At 41.4% G+C, this 17,398-nt stretch overlaps 1 protein-coding gene across 1 annotated transcript; it reads right to left on the bottom strand.

The window, feature by feature from the left end:
- Nucleotides 1-17: 17 nt before the first annotated feature.
- Nucleotides 18-10,926, bottom strand: ephx2 (epoxide hydrolase 2). The gene is made up of 18 exons (XM_020708113.2): nucleotides 10,724-10,926; nucleotides 9,240-9,318; nucleotides 9,007-9,169; nucleotides 8,735-8,925; nucleotides 8,537-8,659; nucleotides 8,368-8,439; nucleotides 8,197-8,292; nucleotides 7,432-7,510; nucleotides 7,329-7,363; nucleotides 7,228-7,254; nucleotides 7,075-7,160; nucleotides 6,885-6,996; nucleotides 3,147-3,218; nucleotides 3,040-3,082; nucleotides 2,861-2,963; nucleotides 2,697-2,766; nucleotides 537-617; nucleotides 18-458 (listed from the first exon to the last, which is right to left on the bottom strand). The coding sequence occupies exons 1-18, from the start codon at nucleotides 10,849-10,851 to the stop codon at nucleotides 318-320; spliced, it is 1,701 nt and encodes a 566-aa protein (XP_020563772.1). The 5' UTR covers nucleotides 10,852-10,926; the 3' UTR covers nucleotides 18-317.
- Nucleotides 10,927-17,398: the final 6,472 nt, after the last annotated feature.

The following is a 17,398-nucleotide window of genomic DNA, read 5'->3' as shown; positions in this document are numbered from 1 at the left end:
CAAAAAAACGGCTTAGCAAAGTTTGGGCTTTTATTGTGAAATGTTAGCGTAGAATTAGACCAAAAAAAAAACAGTTTAGATGCATTAAACTAAGTTAACCACTCTTATTCTCTATAATTATTCCCCATCTATCCCTCTAGTTTCTTTTGATCCAACTATTAATGTAGTCCTTTCCTGCATTCTAGGATCCATTTCTGTCTTTTAGGCTTAATATCTTTTATGGCATTTTTCTTTCCATTCTTGTTTATCTTCTTTGTCCTCCATTGTCCCTGTTCTTACTTCTCTCCCAGCTTCCATTTCTTCATTTCCTCTATTTCTTAGAGTTTAGGAGCTACACCTGCAGCTTTCCGGTGAACCTCTTTGAGCCAGCCTATCAGGATGTCGTTGGTCTCTGCTGGCTTGTCCATCTGTGTCCAGTGGCCGCATTCCTCGATGTGTCCTCGGGTCAAGTTGGGAATCTGATTAAAAAATGTGCGTCAGACACTCTTATTTCATTTCAAGTCCCTCACATTTGTCCTGCTGCTTCTTTCTCCTACCATGTCCTCCATGCCTTTAGATAGCGCCGGGAGCAGGACAAAGTCCTTGCCTGCAGTCACCATCAGCGCCGGCATCAGCAGCTTGAAAACCAAAATACCATCTAAGCACTTCACAAATATGAAAAAAATAAGCATATGCTTTTGGCTCATTCGTTATAAGACACGGCCTGAGTAACTTAAAGTAAGTTAATTCTGTGATGGTGCTTTTATTGCATATAAAATGAAATATTATTTCTTCTTCATTAGTTTGCTAATGATAGTAATATGCATTTTATGCAAATGGACAGCCTCAGTCTCTTAACAAAAATTGTACTTAATAGTTTCAATAAAGCTATAAAATTTTGTTGAAAAGAAATGGCAGCATTTGTATGGGTGGGCGGGACCACAGTAACAGCCCTGCATATTATTAATGACGCCACAGGGGGAAAAAAGCTAATTGTGAGAAGAGATCGTCACTGAAACCAAGGGGATCACAAAACCCACGGATCGGATCGTGTCACGGTTTTAGAGTCACGGTTCGGATCGTGTCACGGTTTTAGAGTCACAGTTTGGATCGTGTCACGGTTTTAGAGTCACGGTTTGGATCTTGTCACGGTTTTAGAGTCACGGTTTCAGATCGAGTCACGTTTCAGATCGTGTCACGGTTTTAGAGTCACGGTTCGGATCGAGTCACGGTTCGGATCGTGTCACGGTTTTAGAGTCACGGTTCGGATCGTGTCACGGTTTTAGAGTCACAGTTTGGATCGTGTCACGGTTTTAGAGTCACGGTTTGGATCTTGTCACGGTTTTAGAGTCACGGTTTCAGATTGAGTCACGGTTCAGATCGTGTCACGGTTTTAGAGTCACGGTTCGGATCGTGTCACGGTTTTAGAGTCACAGTTTGGATCGTGTCACGGTTTTAGAGTCACGGTTTGGATCTTGTCACGGTTTTAGAGTCACGGTTTCAGATTGAGTCACGGTTCAGATCGTGTCACGGTTTTAGAGTCACGGTTCGGATCGAGTCACGGTTTGGATCGTGTCACGGTTTTAGAGTCACGGTTCGGATCGTGTCGCGGTTTTAGAGTCACGGTTCGGATCATGTCACGGTTCGGAACGTGTCACGGTTTTAGAGTCACAGTTTGGATCGTGTCACGGTTTTAGAGTCACGGTTTGGATCGTGTCACGGTTTTAGAGTCACGGTTTCAGATCGAGTCACGGTTCGGATCGAGTCACGGTTCGGATCGTGTCACGGTTTTAGAGTCACGGTTCGGATCCTTCTTCAGATCAGTAAAAACAAAAAAATGACAGGAAAACAAATAAAAGCCTACAATACATTTTTGGAAAACCTTTGAGTACTTTAAAACTTACATATACACAAATAAATAATTATCATATCAATAAGCTCACCAAAGCCTATTAATAAAAACAAAACATGACTGACATCTTTGAACTCAAGATATTCCTATTTATAAAAAATATTCCAGATGCCCATATAAACTAAGTGCATTATGACAAATCGCATCTAAAAGAAAACAAAAACACAAAACGCTTTTGTACAGTTCAATAAACAAAACCGATCTCTGATCTTTGATGAGGTTGAGAAAAACTTCTTGACAGAAGCTCCTCCCACATGCAGCGGGGCTTCAGGTTAACACACTTCTGGACAAACGTCGAGCAGCAACTTTGATGGGGTTCATGAATTTGACGCTTGAATTGCGTTCGGTGTGAGTGGACAATTGATTTAAATGTCTTTCCATCTGAAAAGTTTGGATGTAGTTTGTTTTCGTGGGGGAAACGCAGACACTCTGCTGAGGCCGACACAAGGATGACGTCATGAAATGGGCGGCACCCACAAAGAGCGAAAGGCGGTGCCTCCGAGATCTTGTCTTTATTCCAGGTAAGAAAATGAGCTCGTGAAAATAACTCATATTTCATAAGAAAATCGTTCTTTGGTGTGCCAAGGCTAGTATATTATCATATATATGGATATAGTTTACTCTGAAAGGTTTAAGAAAATCGTGATATTTAAAAAAGTGTTCCTATTATCTGGGATGGTTTTTACCTGGTTTTAAAAAAGGTTAATTAAAATCTACTATATACTTTGAGATCCTATAACTTAGTAAAAATAGTAAAAAAAAAAGTAATAATGTACTTTTTCTGATTTATGGATGTTTTACCAACCTTCCCGGTGGGCTGGGAGCACGACCATTTCCAGTTGGCGTGACCATTTCGATACCAGTTCAGAGGCCCCCTGTCAGACGTGAAATTAAGGAAAAAAATCTAGTTTAAAATGTTACAGGGCAGATGGTTCTCTTGTTTCATGCACCAATAGGAAGGTGCTCCACCTGAAGCCCGTCTTCTCAAACTGGCTGACGTAATACTGCAGGTCGGCCTGCGTCAGCATGGAGCTCTGGGGAATCTCCTCCGGCAGGCCCACAAACAGGCCTCCTGTGATGAAACGCACCAACACCACGTTTGAGTAAACATCCAACCCATGGACATGCATTTCAGCGGCGACCCTCACCTCGAGCACGGACTCCGGCGGTGCTGAGAGCAGGACGGCTCGACTGAGGGAAACATCACATGATTCTTCCAGCGCTGAGAGTTTACGCTGCTGTGTTTTGCACTCACCTTTTCACTGCTGCGGGAGAAGAAAATCTTAAAGGTTCTCTCCAGGTTCTTCTCCAGTTCAGCCTCCGCACCCTGTAAGACCAGAGAAGTATAGCTTAATATTTCTTAGTTTATCATTCAGTTTTATATTTTGGTTAAATTTACTTATTTAAATCATATCACTTCAGCCAGTTGTTTCACATCATGTGCTTCTTTATGGAAGGAGCTTTTTTGTTTGGTATTTTTCTCATTTGATAAGCTGGTCTTTTAGTTGGATGGAGATGTTGTTCCCCCGCTAACGAACGGTAAAGCAGACTCTTCCAGCCCGGGCAACACAAACAATCCATGGGGCAAGTAAAGGTTGATGCGTGTATTCCAACTGTCTATGGATGTGTACTAGGGCTGAAACGATTCCTCGAGTTACTCGAGTTACTCGATTTCAAAAATTCCTCGAGGCAAAAACTCTGCCTCGAAGCCTCGTTAAATTCCTATGACGCGCCCATACGCGCAAGGGGGTTTGATTGTGTCACACGGACCTTTTGAATTTAGTTGGCGCGATGGCGGAGAATAGATCTATAAATAAACGTCAGAAATTGTCTAAAGTGTGGGATCATTACACACTTAATAAAGAAGAGAACAAGGTGCAGTGTCTGTACTGCAAAATAGAGCTGGCATACCACAACAGCACATCTTCCATTCAGCATCTGAACAGAAGACATCTGCGCGACTGCTGGAACCCCGCGGAACCCGCGCGTGCCGCCGGCAGCGAGCGAGGGCCGGCGTCAGCCGCTCCGCACCCCCTCCACGGCGACCAGCGCGGGCCGCCTCGGCTGGCAGCGAGAGCCCCTAGCTGCGGTATTCAGGCGACCGGGCCTGCTTTGAACACTCTAATTTTTTCAAAATAAACGCTTTTGACCCCACGGGACATTCAGCTAAGAGCATCAAGGGGGCGCCGAGAGGCAGGGGCTGGGACAGGCGGTAGCTCGCCTTTTGGCGGACCGCGAGGCTTCTTTAAGCATTGCAAAAATAATAAAAGCATTATTTTTACACGAAATGTAAACAATGATAATGATCAAATATGTTTTTCTGATTCTTTTATTTTTAATGGCCGTCCATTTTGGTGTTGTGCCACCCTTTCAAAGTCTTCTGTCCCCCCCCCATACAAAATGTTCTAGCTCCGTGACATTTCTCAAGACCAACTTAAAAACACCAAAAGTAACATTTCCATCAGAGCGAATCTTTAAAATCAAATGCTTGTTCATTTTACAGCCACATCATTTTTGTTATGCATTATTTGTTTTGGTCGTTCAAAAACACACACAAATCGTTTTATCCGATTACTCGATTAATCGATCGATTAAGTGCTAGATTAATCGATTACAAAAAGAATCGATAGCTGCAGCCCTAATGTGTACCCATTTGGATGTTTGATAATCGGATTTCTGCCAAGTAGGATCTGAGGATTTTTGATTTATCTAGCTATTTCGAAGCTCCTTACAGTGAGAGGCAAGCTGGTAGAAAAGCATGTCTGTCACTCTCATCACTCATTAAGACTTAGACTGAGAGACAGTTGCAGCTTGACTTAAAGACTGATGCCTTACTTGCCCAATAGGGGAAGTGTGCTACTTGGAGAAACATTTTATTTGGATCAGCGGAAAGTAGAGAACAAATTTCTAAGGATCCTTTGGATCAGAAAAGCTACCTCAAATAGTCAGACCACTAAACCACATAGCTAGCAGAGGGGAAAACAAATCTGCTAGCTCTATACCTATGTAGAGGTACGTAATCTTAGGCGCTGTCAAACAACTCGTCTGCTCCAGGGTCAGATAATGCAGTCTGAAGTGCGCAGGCTGGGATAAGATCCTCTGGTTGCTAGGCTATCTTGTCTCTGGTTCACCTAAAACTCCTGCTCTCCCCACGTACACTGCTGGAAGCTGCATCGAGGGGAGTAGCAGCTCAAAGTAGTGAACAGGCGTCCCCCGACACCTGCCCTCTCCCATTCCTCATCATGTACACATTATTCAGCATTGTGATTGTTCTATTTATACTAATGGGGTTCTTGTTTCCTCAGCTCCTCTGTCCATCTCCATCTGGAGTTAAAACCAGTCTCCGTGATGATAATGGTCCATAGCAACCATTTCCCCTTTTCTATGTCTGTGGCTGATAGAGACATTTGCAGAAACCTTTGTGTCTCTACTTCAAAGTAAATGTTTCAATTCTCCATAGCAACCATTTCCCCTGTTCTGTCAGTGTCTACGGCAGACAGACATGCCCTACCGTGGCATGCCGCTCAAATTGCCCGGCTGAAATCACCCTCCTGCCAGACCTTTGCTTTGCACCCACCGCAGGACCTCAGATCACGACTGTACCATTGACTTAACATTGAACTGGCGCCTCTGCTTAGAGCTTAACCGTAACCCGTAATCCTAAACTTCACCCTTTTTTGCGTCCGTCCCGCTAAGAAAAAAGTTCAGCACTGGCCGCACATATTTGGAAAATTATGTGTGAATACCGTATTTTCTGGACTATAAGTCGCACTTTTTTTCATAGTTTGGCAAGGGGTGCGACTTATACTCCGCAGCGACTTATATTAGAAATAAATTGAAATAAATACATTGTTAACCCTCCTGTTATGTTCATTTGTGAGGAACAGAGATGATGTTTCTGGGTCAATTTGATGTATGAGGTATGTTAAGTGTTAAGAGTATGTTAAGTGACTCAGAGAATCAGCAAACTTTTTTTTACAGTAAGATCTTGAAGGCTAACAACATAATATTCTATTTTCCAATGATTTTATAGATTCAGAAATGCAATAAAAGTGAAAACTGTTTCTACAAATACAGGATGAAAACAGAGTATTAGTTAGCCAATGATGCTTCATGAAAGGAATAAATAAATAAGTTTGAGAAAAAATTACTGTGAAATTATTAGATAAACAGTCTGCTATGATTGTGTCATATAAGGTTGTGAAAGTTAAAATGCGACTTATAGTCCAGTGCGACTTATCTGTGTTTTTTTCTACTTTATAATGCATTTTTGGGCTGGTGCGACTTATACTCCGGTGCGACTTATAGTCCGGAAAATACGGTAGTCACTTTCTTTGTGAGATTTCATTTTATTTGCTCTGCAAGTGAATTCAACAATCTGCATGTGCTAGCATCAGATCAGTTCTAAGCCACAGTAAGTGCTGCTTCCTGGTACAATGTAGCCTAAATTACAATGTAATTCAAAGCATTTTCATGTTTTAATGTTCTCTCAGTCTGTGTCTTTTTTTTAGACATTTAGGTTGTGGGATTTTGGTTAAAAGCTTCATATTCGTAACTACAACACCACTGGGAACATTTTAAATAATGGTCATAGGGGAACTTTTCAGTGCTGAGGGTTGCAGACTAAAACTGATGAAAAACTGATTTTACTGAAATGGAGATGTTTGCAAATGTTCTGGGTCTCCATCATGTTGGGACGATTTGCATTGAGGTGGGGTCATCTGGTGTCCATGTTTCATGGGTATGCAATCTTGTGCCATTTAGCCACCTTTTAAAGCAGAGGTCCCCACATCCAGGTCAAGGTAATCAGCAGCAAATAAGGCAGGTTTTCTGGAAAACCAGCAGGACACCAGCCCTAAAGGTCTGTATCTGGGGACCCCTGATCTAAAGCATCACTCAGAAACCATATTTTGGCCTGCTTTTCCTTAGAAAACAAAAGCTTCCTGGAAATTATCTCATAGATCATCTTTTTATTTTCAAAATGTTGACTTACAGGTGTTTGAAAGTACAGCTGGTAGTCAAAAATGGGAATATCTTTCAGCTTCTCGGAAGAAGGAACAGAAGGATCCACTTTGAACAGAGGAGTGTTGAGAGACGCCACAGCCCTTTATACGGACAAAAAAAACACTGTTGACTTTTGAATTGAAGAATGGGTGCAGTCTAATAATATATCGAGTGATCACCTGACTCTTTCTGGGTGAAACTGGGCCATGGACCACACCAGCGCTCCACCCCAGTCGTGACCCACCAGAGTGACCTGTGGAATTGCCTGGGAGGGAACCAAGACTCAGCTCCTATTCAGATGTTTAGATGCTGTGTGTTCTGCTGCTGCTCACCATTTTGTCCAGAAATGTAATTAAATCCTGCCAATGAGAAACATATTCAGTATTTTCATCTAAAAGTCTTTAAAAAAAGAAATATTTTTTTTCAGTTTTACCTTGCAAAGCTGCTCCTGAGAAAACTCCTCTATGTCTGTCAAACAAAAATGATATTGTTTACAACTGAGATTATTGCGTTGATCATGTTTATTGTTCACACACCAGGGGGCGCTGTTGACTCTCCATATCCCTTCATGTCCAACGCCAACACCCTGAATCCCGCTGCTGCCAAGGCAGGGATCTACCAGAGAGAAAAAACAAAATGATCAAAACTCCACAGGCTTTTTTAAGGACCCAAATTCTGTTTTTGGTGTTGTGATCATGCTATTACAACATTTGTCTGATGTTGAAGGACATAAATAAAGAAAATTAAGCTTAAAGTTGCATTTCTGAGTTTTTATTTATTCAAATTTTTGTGAATCAGGAGCAGACAAAAAAAAAAAAACACCTTTTGAAAAACATTGTATTTATGATATAGAAAATATTCAGGGCGGGCCACAAATTCCCTCATCTGCTCCATTCTGGTGCACGCACTTGTGGACAAATAGATCCATGTACGTCAACGTTTTCCTTGTCTGAGCTGGCATCTGGCTCAAAACTGCACGGCTGGATAGCTCTGATATTGCTTGTCATAGAAGAGTGTGTAAACAGAAATCTGTCAGCAAAGAGGGACCGGGAGCAGGGTTTCCCTGAACTAACTCATAGAAGAGTGTGTAAACAGAAATCTGTCAGCAAAGAGGGACCGGGAGCAGGGTTTCCCTGAACTAACTCAAAGGTGAAATTCTAATAAACTTCTGCCGCTCTGTAGAAACTAAGTCCCAGAAAACTACACATTTTTTTCTAATTTTTGCTAAATAAAACAAAATGAAAAGACCACTGGGAAAGCTTTTACAATAGATCAAACAATGATCAGAGTGAGCAGCCCACCTGGAATCGCCATGAGTACCAGCTCTCAGGGAAGCCATGGCAGAGCAGAACAGGAGGACCGCAGCCCATCTCCACAAAGTGAGACCTCACACCAGTCTGCCTCACAAAGACAGCACTCTCAGCTACTTTAATTGAATTTTAGGAGCTACTGACCATGATTCCAGACATTACTCTGATGGTGACGTATCCGTGACAAACTTCGTCTGGGCTGCAGAACGGGGGAGGACTCTCATCCTCCTCTGCCTGAAAAATGACTCAAATTGGTGTTTGGAGCTTCAAAAACTCTGCAGCTGCATTAGCATCTTCAGTTACTATCATTATACTTTGAAACTGGAGGCACCTTAACTCCTGTGAACTCAGAGAGTTTCACCAAGGCTGCATCTAAACTTTCCACCAGGATGGCCTTGGTCCCCACATCTTCTGCCGCTTTCACGCCCGCCTTATCTGCATCGAGCCACAGAGCCTTAAGCAAAACAAAAATTTCTTCAATTTAAAGAATACAAAAATGTAAAAACCCAAACATTTTCTTGTGTTGTACATTTTTGGGAGTCACTCCTAGCTGCTGCAAACTGGTGCTGAACATGGTGGGCTCTGGGACCCTGTGACCCAAGTGGCAGGACTGAAGGACCAGGTCAAAATGCCCGCCGAGCAGACAGAGAAGGCGTGCGGAGCTGTCTTCATCGGCGCAATCATCCAGCCAGTGGTTTGCTAGCACAGCAGTTAGTACACCTGCAGACCAAAGTCTTATGAAAACAACTAACAGCAGGATTGTTGAATTATAAACAGCTGCATGCATTTTTCTTTTTCTACCACTGCGCCGCAGACTTGCGGAAGTCTTCAACACTGCATGTCTGACGTTCATCATCTCCTTCCTGAGCTCCTTCAGCAGACCCCTGATGGACCAATCAGATGGCAGCGCCGTGCCTCTGGCCTGGCTTTCTTTTACACACTCAGCCTCTAAAGCTGGCAGCATCTAAACAAAAAAAAAAAAACAATTAAAGGAGGTGCTGAGGTGACCCGACGTGGCCATCGTCTCCACCCACCTCAGAAAGAGGCATGTCTCCCCGCTCCGCCTGCCTCAGGGAACCATCGGTCTGGGAGTAAATGCTGGACAGAAAACCTCTGAGAAATCACAGCAGAGAAAGAACAATCCGTTTATCCTGTTTTCATCCATAGACAAGTAAATACTTTTATTACTTTAACCCTTCAACACCGGAGATGTCACCGGTGACACTTAAAGCTCCTAAAGTGTTAAAGAGGTCATTATTATGCTTAAAAAGGTGTCCCGCAAGGCTCTACATTGAGTCTTGTTTAGTTCGATACTTTTAGATGATTCAACTCTATTTATTTTGCCCAAAGTCATAAAAAACATTGGTATAAAGGTTTGCATAAAACTCTTTATAAAATAAATGTGGAACAGTTGTCTATCAGCCGAAGGGTTGGTGGTTCATATGCCCCCAGTGGGTAAGGTTAACCTTTAACACTGGAGATGTCCCCAGCCACAACAAGATAACTCTTCGCCATTTGCGCAAACGTAAGTCAGTTGATTCCAACACAGAGAAAAAACAATTGCTTTTCATGTCAGCTTTGGTAAACGTTGTTATAGTATTATAGTATTGCATGAAGGCGCAAGGCTGCTTTCCTCTGCTTCAGAATCAGTTGGAATTTTGTTGTTATAATCTCTGATGTCAGCAACGATTATAGGAAAAAAAATTAATGTTGTTGGGGCATCTCAGCCAGAAATGTCTAAATCACAGCTAATTTAGTGACCCGTACCGCATTCTTTGCACCATAACGTACTTAAAATCTTTAAATCTTGTTTAATAATAGGCAGTGCTGACCTCAAATTAATTTTCCTTGGTATGCAGTGGTCCAAAAAAAAAAAAAATCAGTGAAAATGTTCAAATTTGGTCAACTATGAAGCTGCATTTCTTGTTGGCGCATTATGGATTCTGCTACCAGGAGCTCACCTTTGTCACGGTTTCTAAACTGTCAATGCACAAACTTGTGCCAACTTGCTTTAGTCTAACGGGTTTAGTTTCATGGAGGCACAGAGTAGACTTATAAGTCATGATCAGTTAAAAATATGTTATTTTTGTTGTTAACCATTGATTCTGCCATTGAAAATGTTTCTCTACTTTGTTTGCTGGAAAGGCGCCCCACTTTTGTGTGACTTTTATTTTGTTAATCTGTTAATGAATGACAAATAAAATCATTTAAGGTTTATTACTGGAGATACGTCAAGCAGGTGTGAATTATACATAAACAATCCAATTTTAACCTCACCTTTACCCCATCTTTAGTTTAAAGATTACACAACCGCACAAACAGAAGAGGGCGGGCGTTTCCAAAGTCCACAGGTTGCTGATAAAACTTAAATTTTTACCAACAGTTTTTACTTATTCTTAAGTGCAATTCAGCTCCTGAAACGTCTGAAAGTTTGGATGAATTTTCATGCGCGCGTGCACGGCTCACTGTTGTCACGCGCTGTCATTGGTGTCGCGTGAAAACGTCGCCTCTCACCCACCCCGGCAGGTTGTGCCGGTCCTCCAGGTTCTGGAAAATACCGTCGGGTTTTGAAGGTACGACGACCCCCCAGAAGTTGAACAGCACCGCTTTCCTCTCCGCCATGACTATGGCTCCAGGCTTCAGCATGATATCAACAGCACCGGGCTGGAGGCGCCTCTTTCCGACCACTCACTCGACTGCTCCGCCCACCTATAATGCAGGGTGACCTCGCAGTCACTAGGAGGTGCTGTAGCATCATTTTATTTTTAAGACTCGCTTTTTAGTTATCTTATATAGAATATTTCAAATAAATAACGGTGTTTTAGTAATTAAATTTCTTTTCGAAAAAATACTTTGCAAACCAAAAAAAAATACTGTTACAAATTTGTAAAAAATAAAACAAAAACAAAAAAATAAAACGTCTTTAAGTAGAGTTTGCAATTTGAATAACTATTTGCTTCTCTTCCTTGGTGAGGTTGTACATTAACTGACTAAATTCAAATACTTTTTAAAAGCAGTTTTGCCCCCTTTCACAGACTACTTAAACAAGGCATATCCACAACACTGCATGTTTTTGGGGTCATTACTTTACATAAAACAGAAATATATCTATACATTTTCTTACAGAAATTAGTGAATTAGATGACAACCAAAACTAAAACGAAAAAAAAGGTCTCTGTGGAAAAAAAAAAACTTTTTGTCAACATTAAATTTTGGTTCGCATGAAAAGTTACATATTATTCACAATTAAATGTTCACTGTAAACTTCAAAATTTAAGTCACGTGAACAGGTAAACACACAAATATTTATCTTATTCAGAAACTCAAACCATTGTGCTTTTTATCACATAAACAAATAAATGTGTTTTTCTCATTTGACCCTTAAGGATTAGAAAGGTCAAGTAGCCACAACATGTTGTTACCAAAGGTTTGCAACGGCTTAAAAAGTTCTTTAGCCAATCACAATCAAGAAATCGTAGTTTTTAGAAAGTGCTTTATGACTTTTATGCTTTATGAAAGTGCCTGCGAGCCAGTAGAAATTTGAACATGGGGCAGACTTTGGATTTGCTTTTTTACATTTTCAGTTTACATTTTTCATTAATTCATCTTCTAATTTGTTTAATCCCTTTTGGAGTTACGAGGTTGCTGGAGCATATCCCGGGCACTTGCAGATGAAGGCAGGGGCAACCCGGTCTCATCCTATGTAGCTACTACACATTTTAGGATGAGACTGGGTTGGCAGGGGACATCCTGCACACGCTGCCAGGTCACAAAAAACTTGACTTACTTTATTCAATTTTATTAAATTTTACTTTATTAGATACTACTTTACTTTGTTTTCATTTCTACGCTCAAATATATACTGGCACTTGTTTATCCTATATTCCTTTAAGACTGTCAAACACTCATGAACAGTGTTCTGATTTTTATTGATGTGATTATTATTTGACATTTTGCACGACTGTTTAAAAAAATCTAATGGTTATGAGAATATGTCATGAAAAAAATGTATCACTCACATCCTTTTTATCGAATCATACTTTATTTATAAATCTTATTTATACAATATACATTTTTGTCATTATTTACAAGCAGTACAGCTTCCCTTAAAATTATTTCACAAGTTAAAAGACAAGTTAAAGGAGGCTTTCTAATAAAATGTATTTAACATTCTTTACCAATCCTGCACAGTTTTTGTATTTTTAAAATTGGTCAGCTATTTAAATCACTATGGACCAACATCCAAGAAGCTTTACATGACATGTGGTGCCAAAATCTACCAAATTTATCAGACCTGGCATCACATTTTGGGTTCTGTTACCACAATAGTTAATTATGCTTAACTGGGGGCTGGTGACTCTGTGTGCAGACAGACAAACAAAAAAGAGCTCTGGTCTTCAGAGGTTAAAAACATGGGTGAGTTTACTTTCATAGGGTAAAAACAGATAGCAGTATTTGTTTCCATTCAGGTACATTTACCCATAAAACCGGAAGACATCAAAGTAGTAAAATCCCACAGTCTTTATTTCAGAGGGAAAGCAAGCAGTTATATTATTAATCAGAATGGACTGCAGTTGCTGGAGCACTTTGTACAACAGTATATAAAAACAAAATTGAAAAAATTAAGTTAATTAAAAAAACAATGAATTAAACATTTGGATAACAAATAATCGTGGGATTTACATGAAAACATCTAAGAATTCAATGTTTCATAAAGATGAATGTTTTCATAGTTTTAATTTACACCAATAAAAATATTTAAGAACTGGTCTGGAGAAATAATCAGTAAGATCTATTTTAGGGTTTAAACAGCATATTACAAAACATTTTAAAGGTTCAGTATTAGCCAATTGTTACTTTAAATTAGCTTAAATTACCACCCAACTGCCAAGTTTGGAACCTGCTGTTTAAGGGAAGAAAATCATGATTTAACTAAAGAAATTGACGTTTTTCTACTCATTCAGGGTTGATAAACTTCTACATTGTGATTGAATCAATAGACTTGTTAGGCTGGGAAACCCAAAACAGCTAAAAATGTGAATTTTTGATAGATCTAAAAAAAGAAATAGGTGATTACAAAAATACTCATTTTGTACTAAATCTGAAATTTTAATGATTGTGTTGAAATGTCTTGTATAATGACATCAAAGGGGAAATTGTCTCATGAATAAAAATAATTTGACCATGACTTGATCTAACTGACAACCTCTGATATTTAAAAGACTCTGAGCAGGAATTTTAGGATTTAAAAAAACTAATTGGTTTGATGTTTATAACACTAAGAATCCAAAAGCAAAATATGAATGTTAACTATGTGAAGCTTGTGTTTTCAAACTTCATCTGCTTTGTACAAGAGTTCACAAGTCCTTCCAAATTATTTTTAAAAATCCAGCTGATAGTGTCTTTTATAGATGACCGCTCGAGGCTTGTTTCAGAAGGGAGTTCCTTTTGACCAGACGTTTGAAAGGTCCATTATGTTCTTATTGCATACCTGAAAGTGAATCCTTGTAAAATGCCATAATGCGCAATAAGGTTTATAAAAAAATTTAAAAAAAGTTTGAAAAGTGAAAAAAAGAAAAAAAAATGTAATAGTCCAACTTAAAAAATATAGATTTATTAAAAAATTATCTTTGATTTCTTTTTAAGATAATTTGTGTATGATTAGATGCAATCTAGCCACAGGGGTTGCAAGCCAGTAACTTCTGTGCCGGTCCCAAGCCCGGATAAATAGAGAGGGTTGCGTCAGGAAGGGCATCCGGCGTAAAAATTGCCAAAATAACCATGCGAATCATCCACAACACTTTAGACATACCGGATCGGTCGAGGCCCGGGTTAACAACGACCGCCACCGATGCTGTTAACCTACAGGGTGTCGGTGGAAATTTGACTACTGTTGGTCGAAGAAAGAGGGGAGGCAGAAGGGTCCGTTGCCAGAGAGAGAAGGGAAAAGGCAGGAACATAGGTTTGAGAATAGGGACTCTTAACGTTGGCACAATGACAGGGAAAGGCAGAGAGCTGGCAGACATGATGGAGAGAAGGAAGGTAGATGTACTGTGTGTGCAGGAGACAAGGTGGAAGGGCAGCAAGGCACGTAGTATTGGAGGAGGATACAAACTTTTCTATCATGGTGTTGATAGGAAGAGAAACGGGGTAGGAGTGATTCTGAAGGGGGAGTTTGTAAACAGTGTTCTAGAGGTGAAAAGAGTCTCAGACAGGATGATGAGCCTAAAGTTAGAAATTGAAGGGGTGATGGTGAATGTAGTCAGTGGGTATGCGCCACAGGTTGGCTGTGAGTTAGAAGTGAAGGAGAGATTCTGGAGTGAGTTGGATGAGGTCATAGAGAGTTTTCCCAGAGGAGAGAGAGTTGTTATTGGAGCAGACTTTAATGGGCATGTTGGTGAGGGCAACAGAGGTGATGAGGAGGTGATGGGCAGGTTTGGTGTGAAGGAAAGGAATCTGGAGGGACAGATGGTGGTGGACTTTGCGAAGAGGATGGAAATGGCTGTAGTCAACACTTACTTCCAGAAGAGAGAGGAACATAGAGTGACATACAGAAGTGGAGGTAGGAGTACTCAGGTGGACTACATCCTATGCAGACGAGGTCATTTGAGAGAGGTTAATGACTGCAAAGTGGTGGTAGGAGAGAGTGTAGCCAGACAGCACCGCATGGTGGTGTGTAAGATGACTCTGGAGGTCAGGAAGAAGAAGAGAGGGAAAACAGAAAAGAAGACCAAGTGGTGGAAGCTACAGAATGAAGAAACTTGTGAGGAATTTAGGCAGAAGTTGAGGCAGGTCCTGGGTGGTCAGGATGAGCTTCCAGATGACTGGGAAACTACAGCAGAGATTATCAGGGAAACAGGTAGGAAGGTGCTCGGTGTGTCATCTGGAAAGAGGAAAGACGGTAAAGACACTTGGTGGTGGAATGAGGAAATACAGGAATGCGTCCAGAGGAAGAGGTTGGCTAAAAGGAAGTGGGATGTAGAAAGGACTGAGGAAGGTAGACAGGAGTACAAGGAAGCGCAGCGTAGAGTGAAGAGAGAGGTGGCAAAGGCCAAACAGAAAGCTTACGATGAGCTTTATGACAGGTTAGACACAAAGGAAGGAGAGAAGGACTTGTACAGGCTAGCCAGACAGAGAGACAGAGATGGGAAGGACGTGCAACAGATAAGGGTGATTAAGGACAGAGATGGAAAGGTGCTAACAACCCAAGAGAGTGTACAGAAAAGATGGAAGGAGTATTTTGAGGAGCTGATGAACGAGGAAAATGACAGGGAAAGAAGGGAGGAAGATGTGGTTGTTGTGGAGCAGGAAGTAGCAGAGATTGGAAAGGATGAGGTTAGGAAGGCTCTGAAAAGGATGAAGAGCGGAAAGGCCGTTGGTCCTGATGACGTACCTGTGGAGGTATGGAAGTGCTTAGGAGAGACAGCAGTGGAATTTCTAACGAGGTTGTTCAATAGGATTCTAGAGAGTGAGAAGATGCCTGAGGAATGGAGGAGAAGCGTTCTGGTCCCGATCTTTAAAAACAAGGGTGACATGCAGAACTGCAGCAACTATAGAGGAATAAAGTTGATGAGCCACACAATGAAGCTGTGGGAAAGAGTAGTGGAAGCCAGGCTTAGGAAGAAGGTGGAGATTTGTGAGCAGCAGTATGGTTTCATGCCCCGTAAGAGCACCACTGATGCCATTTTTGCTTTGAGAATGTTGATGGAAAAGTACAGAGAAGGTCAGAAGGAGCTGCATTGTGTGTTCGTAGATTTAGAGAAGGCGTATGACAGGGTGCCGAGGGAGGAGCTGTGGTACTGTATGAGGTCGTCTGGAGTGGCAGAGAAGTATGTCAGAGTAGTTCAGGACATGTATGAGAGAAGTATGACGGTGGTGAGATGTGCTGTAGGTCAGACAGAGGAGTTCAAGGTGGAGGTGGGACTACACCAAGGATCAGCTTTGAGTCCTTTTTTGTTTGCTATGCTGATGGACAGGCTGACAGACGAGGTAAGACAGGAATCTCCCTGGACAATGATGTTTGCGGATGACATTGTAATTTGCAGTGAGAGTAGAGAGCAGGGGGAGCAACAGCTAGAGAGGTGGAGGTTTGCTCTGGAAAGAAGAGGTATGAAGGTCAGTCGTAGTAAGACAGAATACATGTGTCTGAACGAGAGGGATCAAGGTAGAAGCGTTAGGTTACAGGGGACTGAGGTGAAGAAGGTGCAGGAGTTTAAGTACTTGGGGTCAACAGTTCAGTGTGATGGGGATTGTGGAAAAGAGGTGAAGAGGCGAGTGCAGGCAGGTTGGAGCGGTTGGAGGAAAGTGTCAGGAGTGTTGTGTGACAGAAGAGTGCCAGCAAGACTCAAAGGAAAGGTGTACAAGACAGTGGTGAGACCAGCTCTGCTCTATGGGTTAGAGACGGTAGCAGTGAGACAGAGACAAGAGGCTGAGATGGAGGTAGCAGAGATGAAGATGTTGAGGTTCTCCTTAGGAGTGACCAGGTTAGACAGGATAAGGAACGAGTACATCAGAGGGACGGCTCATGTTGCCTGTGTTAGCGACAAAGTCAGAGAAGCCAGACTGAGATGGTTTGGACATGTTCAGAGGAGGGATAGTGGATATATTGGTAGAAGGATGTTGGAGATGGAGCTGCCTGGCCGGAGGGCAAGAGGACGGCCAAAGAGGAGATATATGGATGTCTTAACAGAGGACATGAAGTTGGCTAACGTTAGGGTAGAAGATGTTCATGATAGAGTGAGGTGGAAAAGGATGATTCGCTGTGGCGACCCCTGATGGGAAAAGCCGAAAGAGAAAGAAAGATGTGTATGATTAGATGCACATTTTTTGATAGGCATGTAAGGGGACCCATCAAGATGAAACAAAACAGATGGAGAGCGCTAAAGCAAACATTACAGTGACTATGCTTACTCCCAACCATGTTAGTTAGCAACATGTACAAAAAACACAGTTCCACACTGCTTCATGTTCGCCATATTAGCATATTTTTAAAACCCCCAAACTTGTTTGCAAGTTGCAAAAAAACAGACTGCCATTTTGACAGAGCGCCGTGGGCCTCTCAAAATCACTTTGACATCAGTAAACACAACTAGAACTAATCCATATTTTAGGAACTCTGTGGTATTCTGAAAAAAGTTAAGGCTTTTAGGTGCGCCTTATAGTGCGGAAAATAAGGTACATCTTTTTGTTTTTC

The sequence above is a fragment of the Oryzias latipes genome, chromosome 2, assembly GCF_002234675.1.
Source record: "Oryzias latipes chromosome 2, ASM223467v1".
Lineage (NCBI taxonomy): Eukaryota > Metazoa > Chordata > Actinopteri > Beloniformes > Adrianichthyidae > Oryzias > Oryzias latipes.
This window is presented reverse-complemented; position numbering and strand designations above follow the sequence as displayed.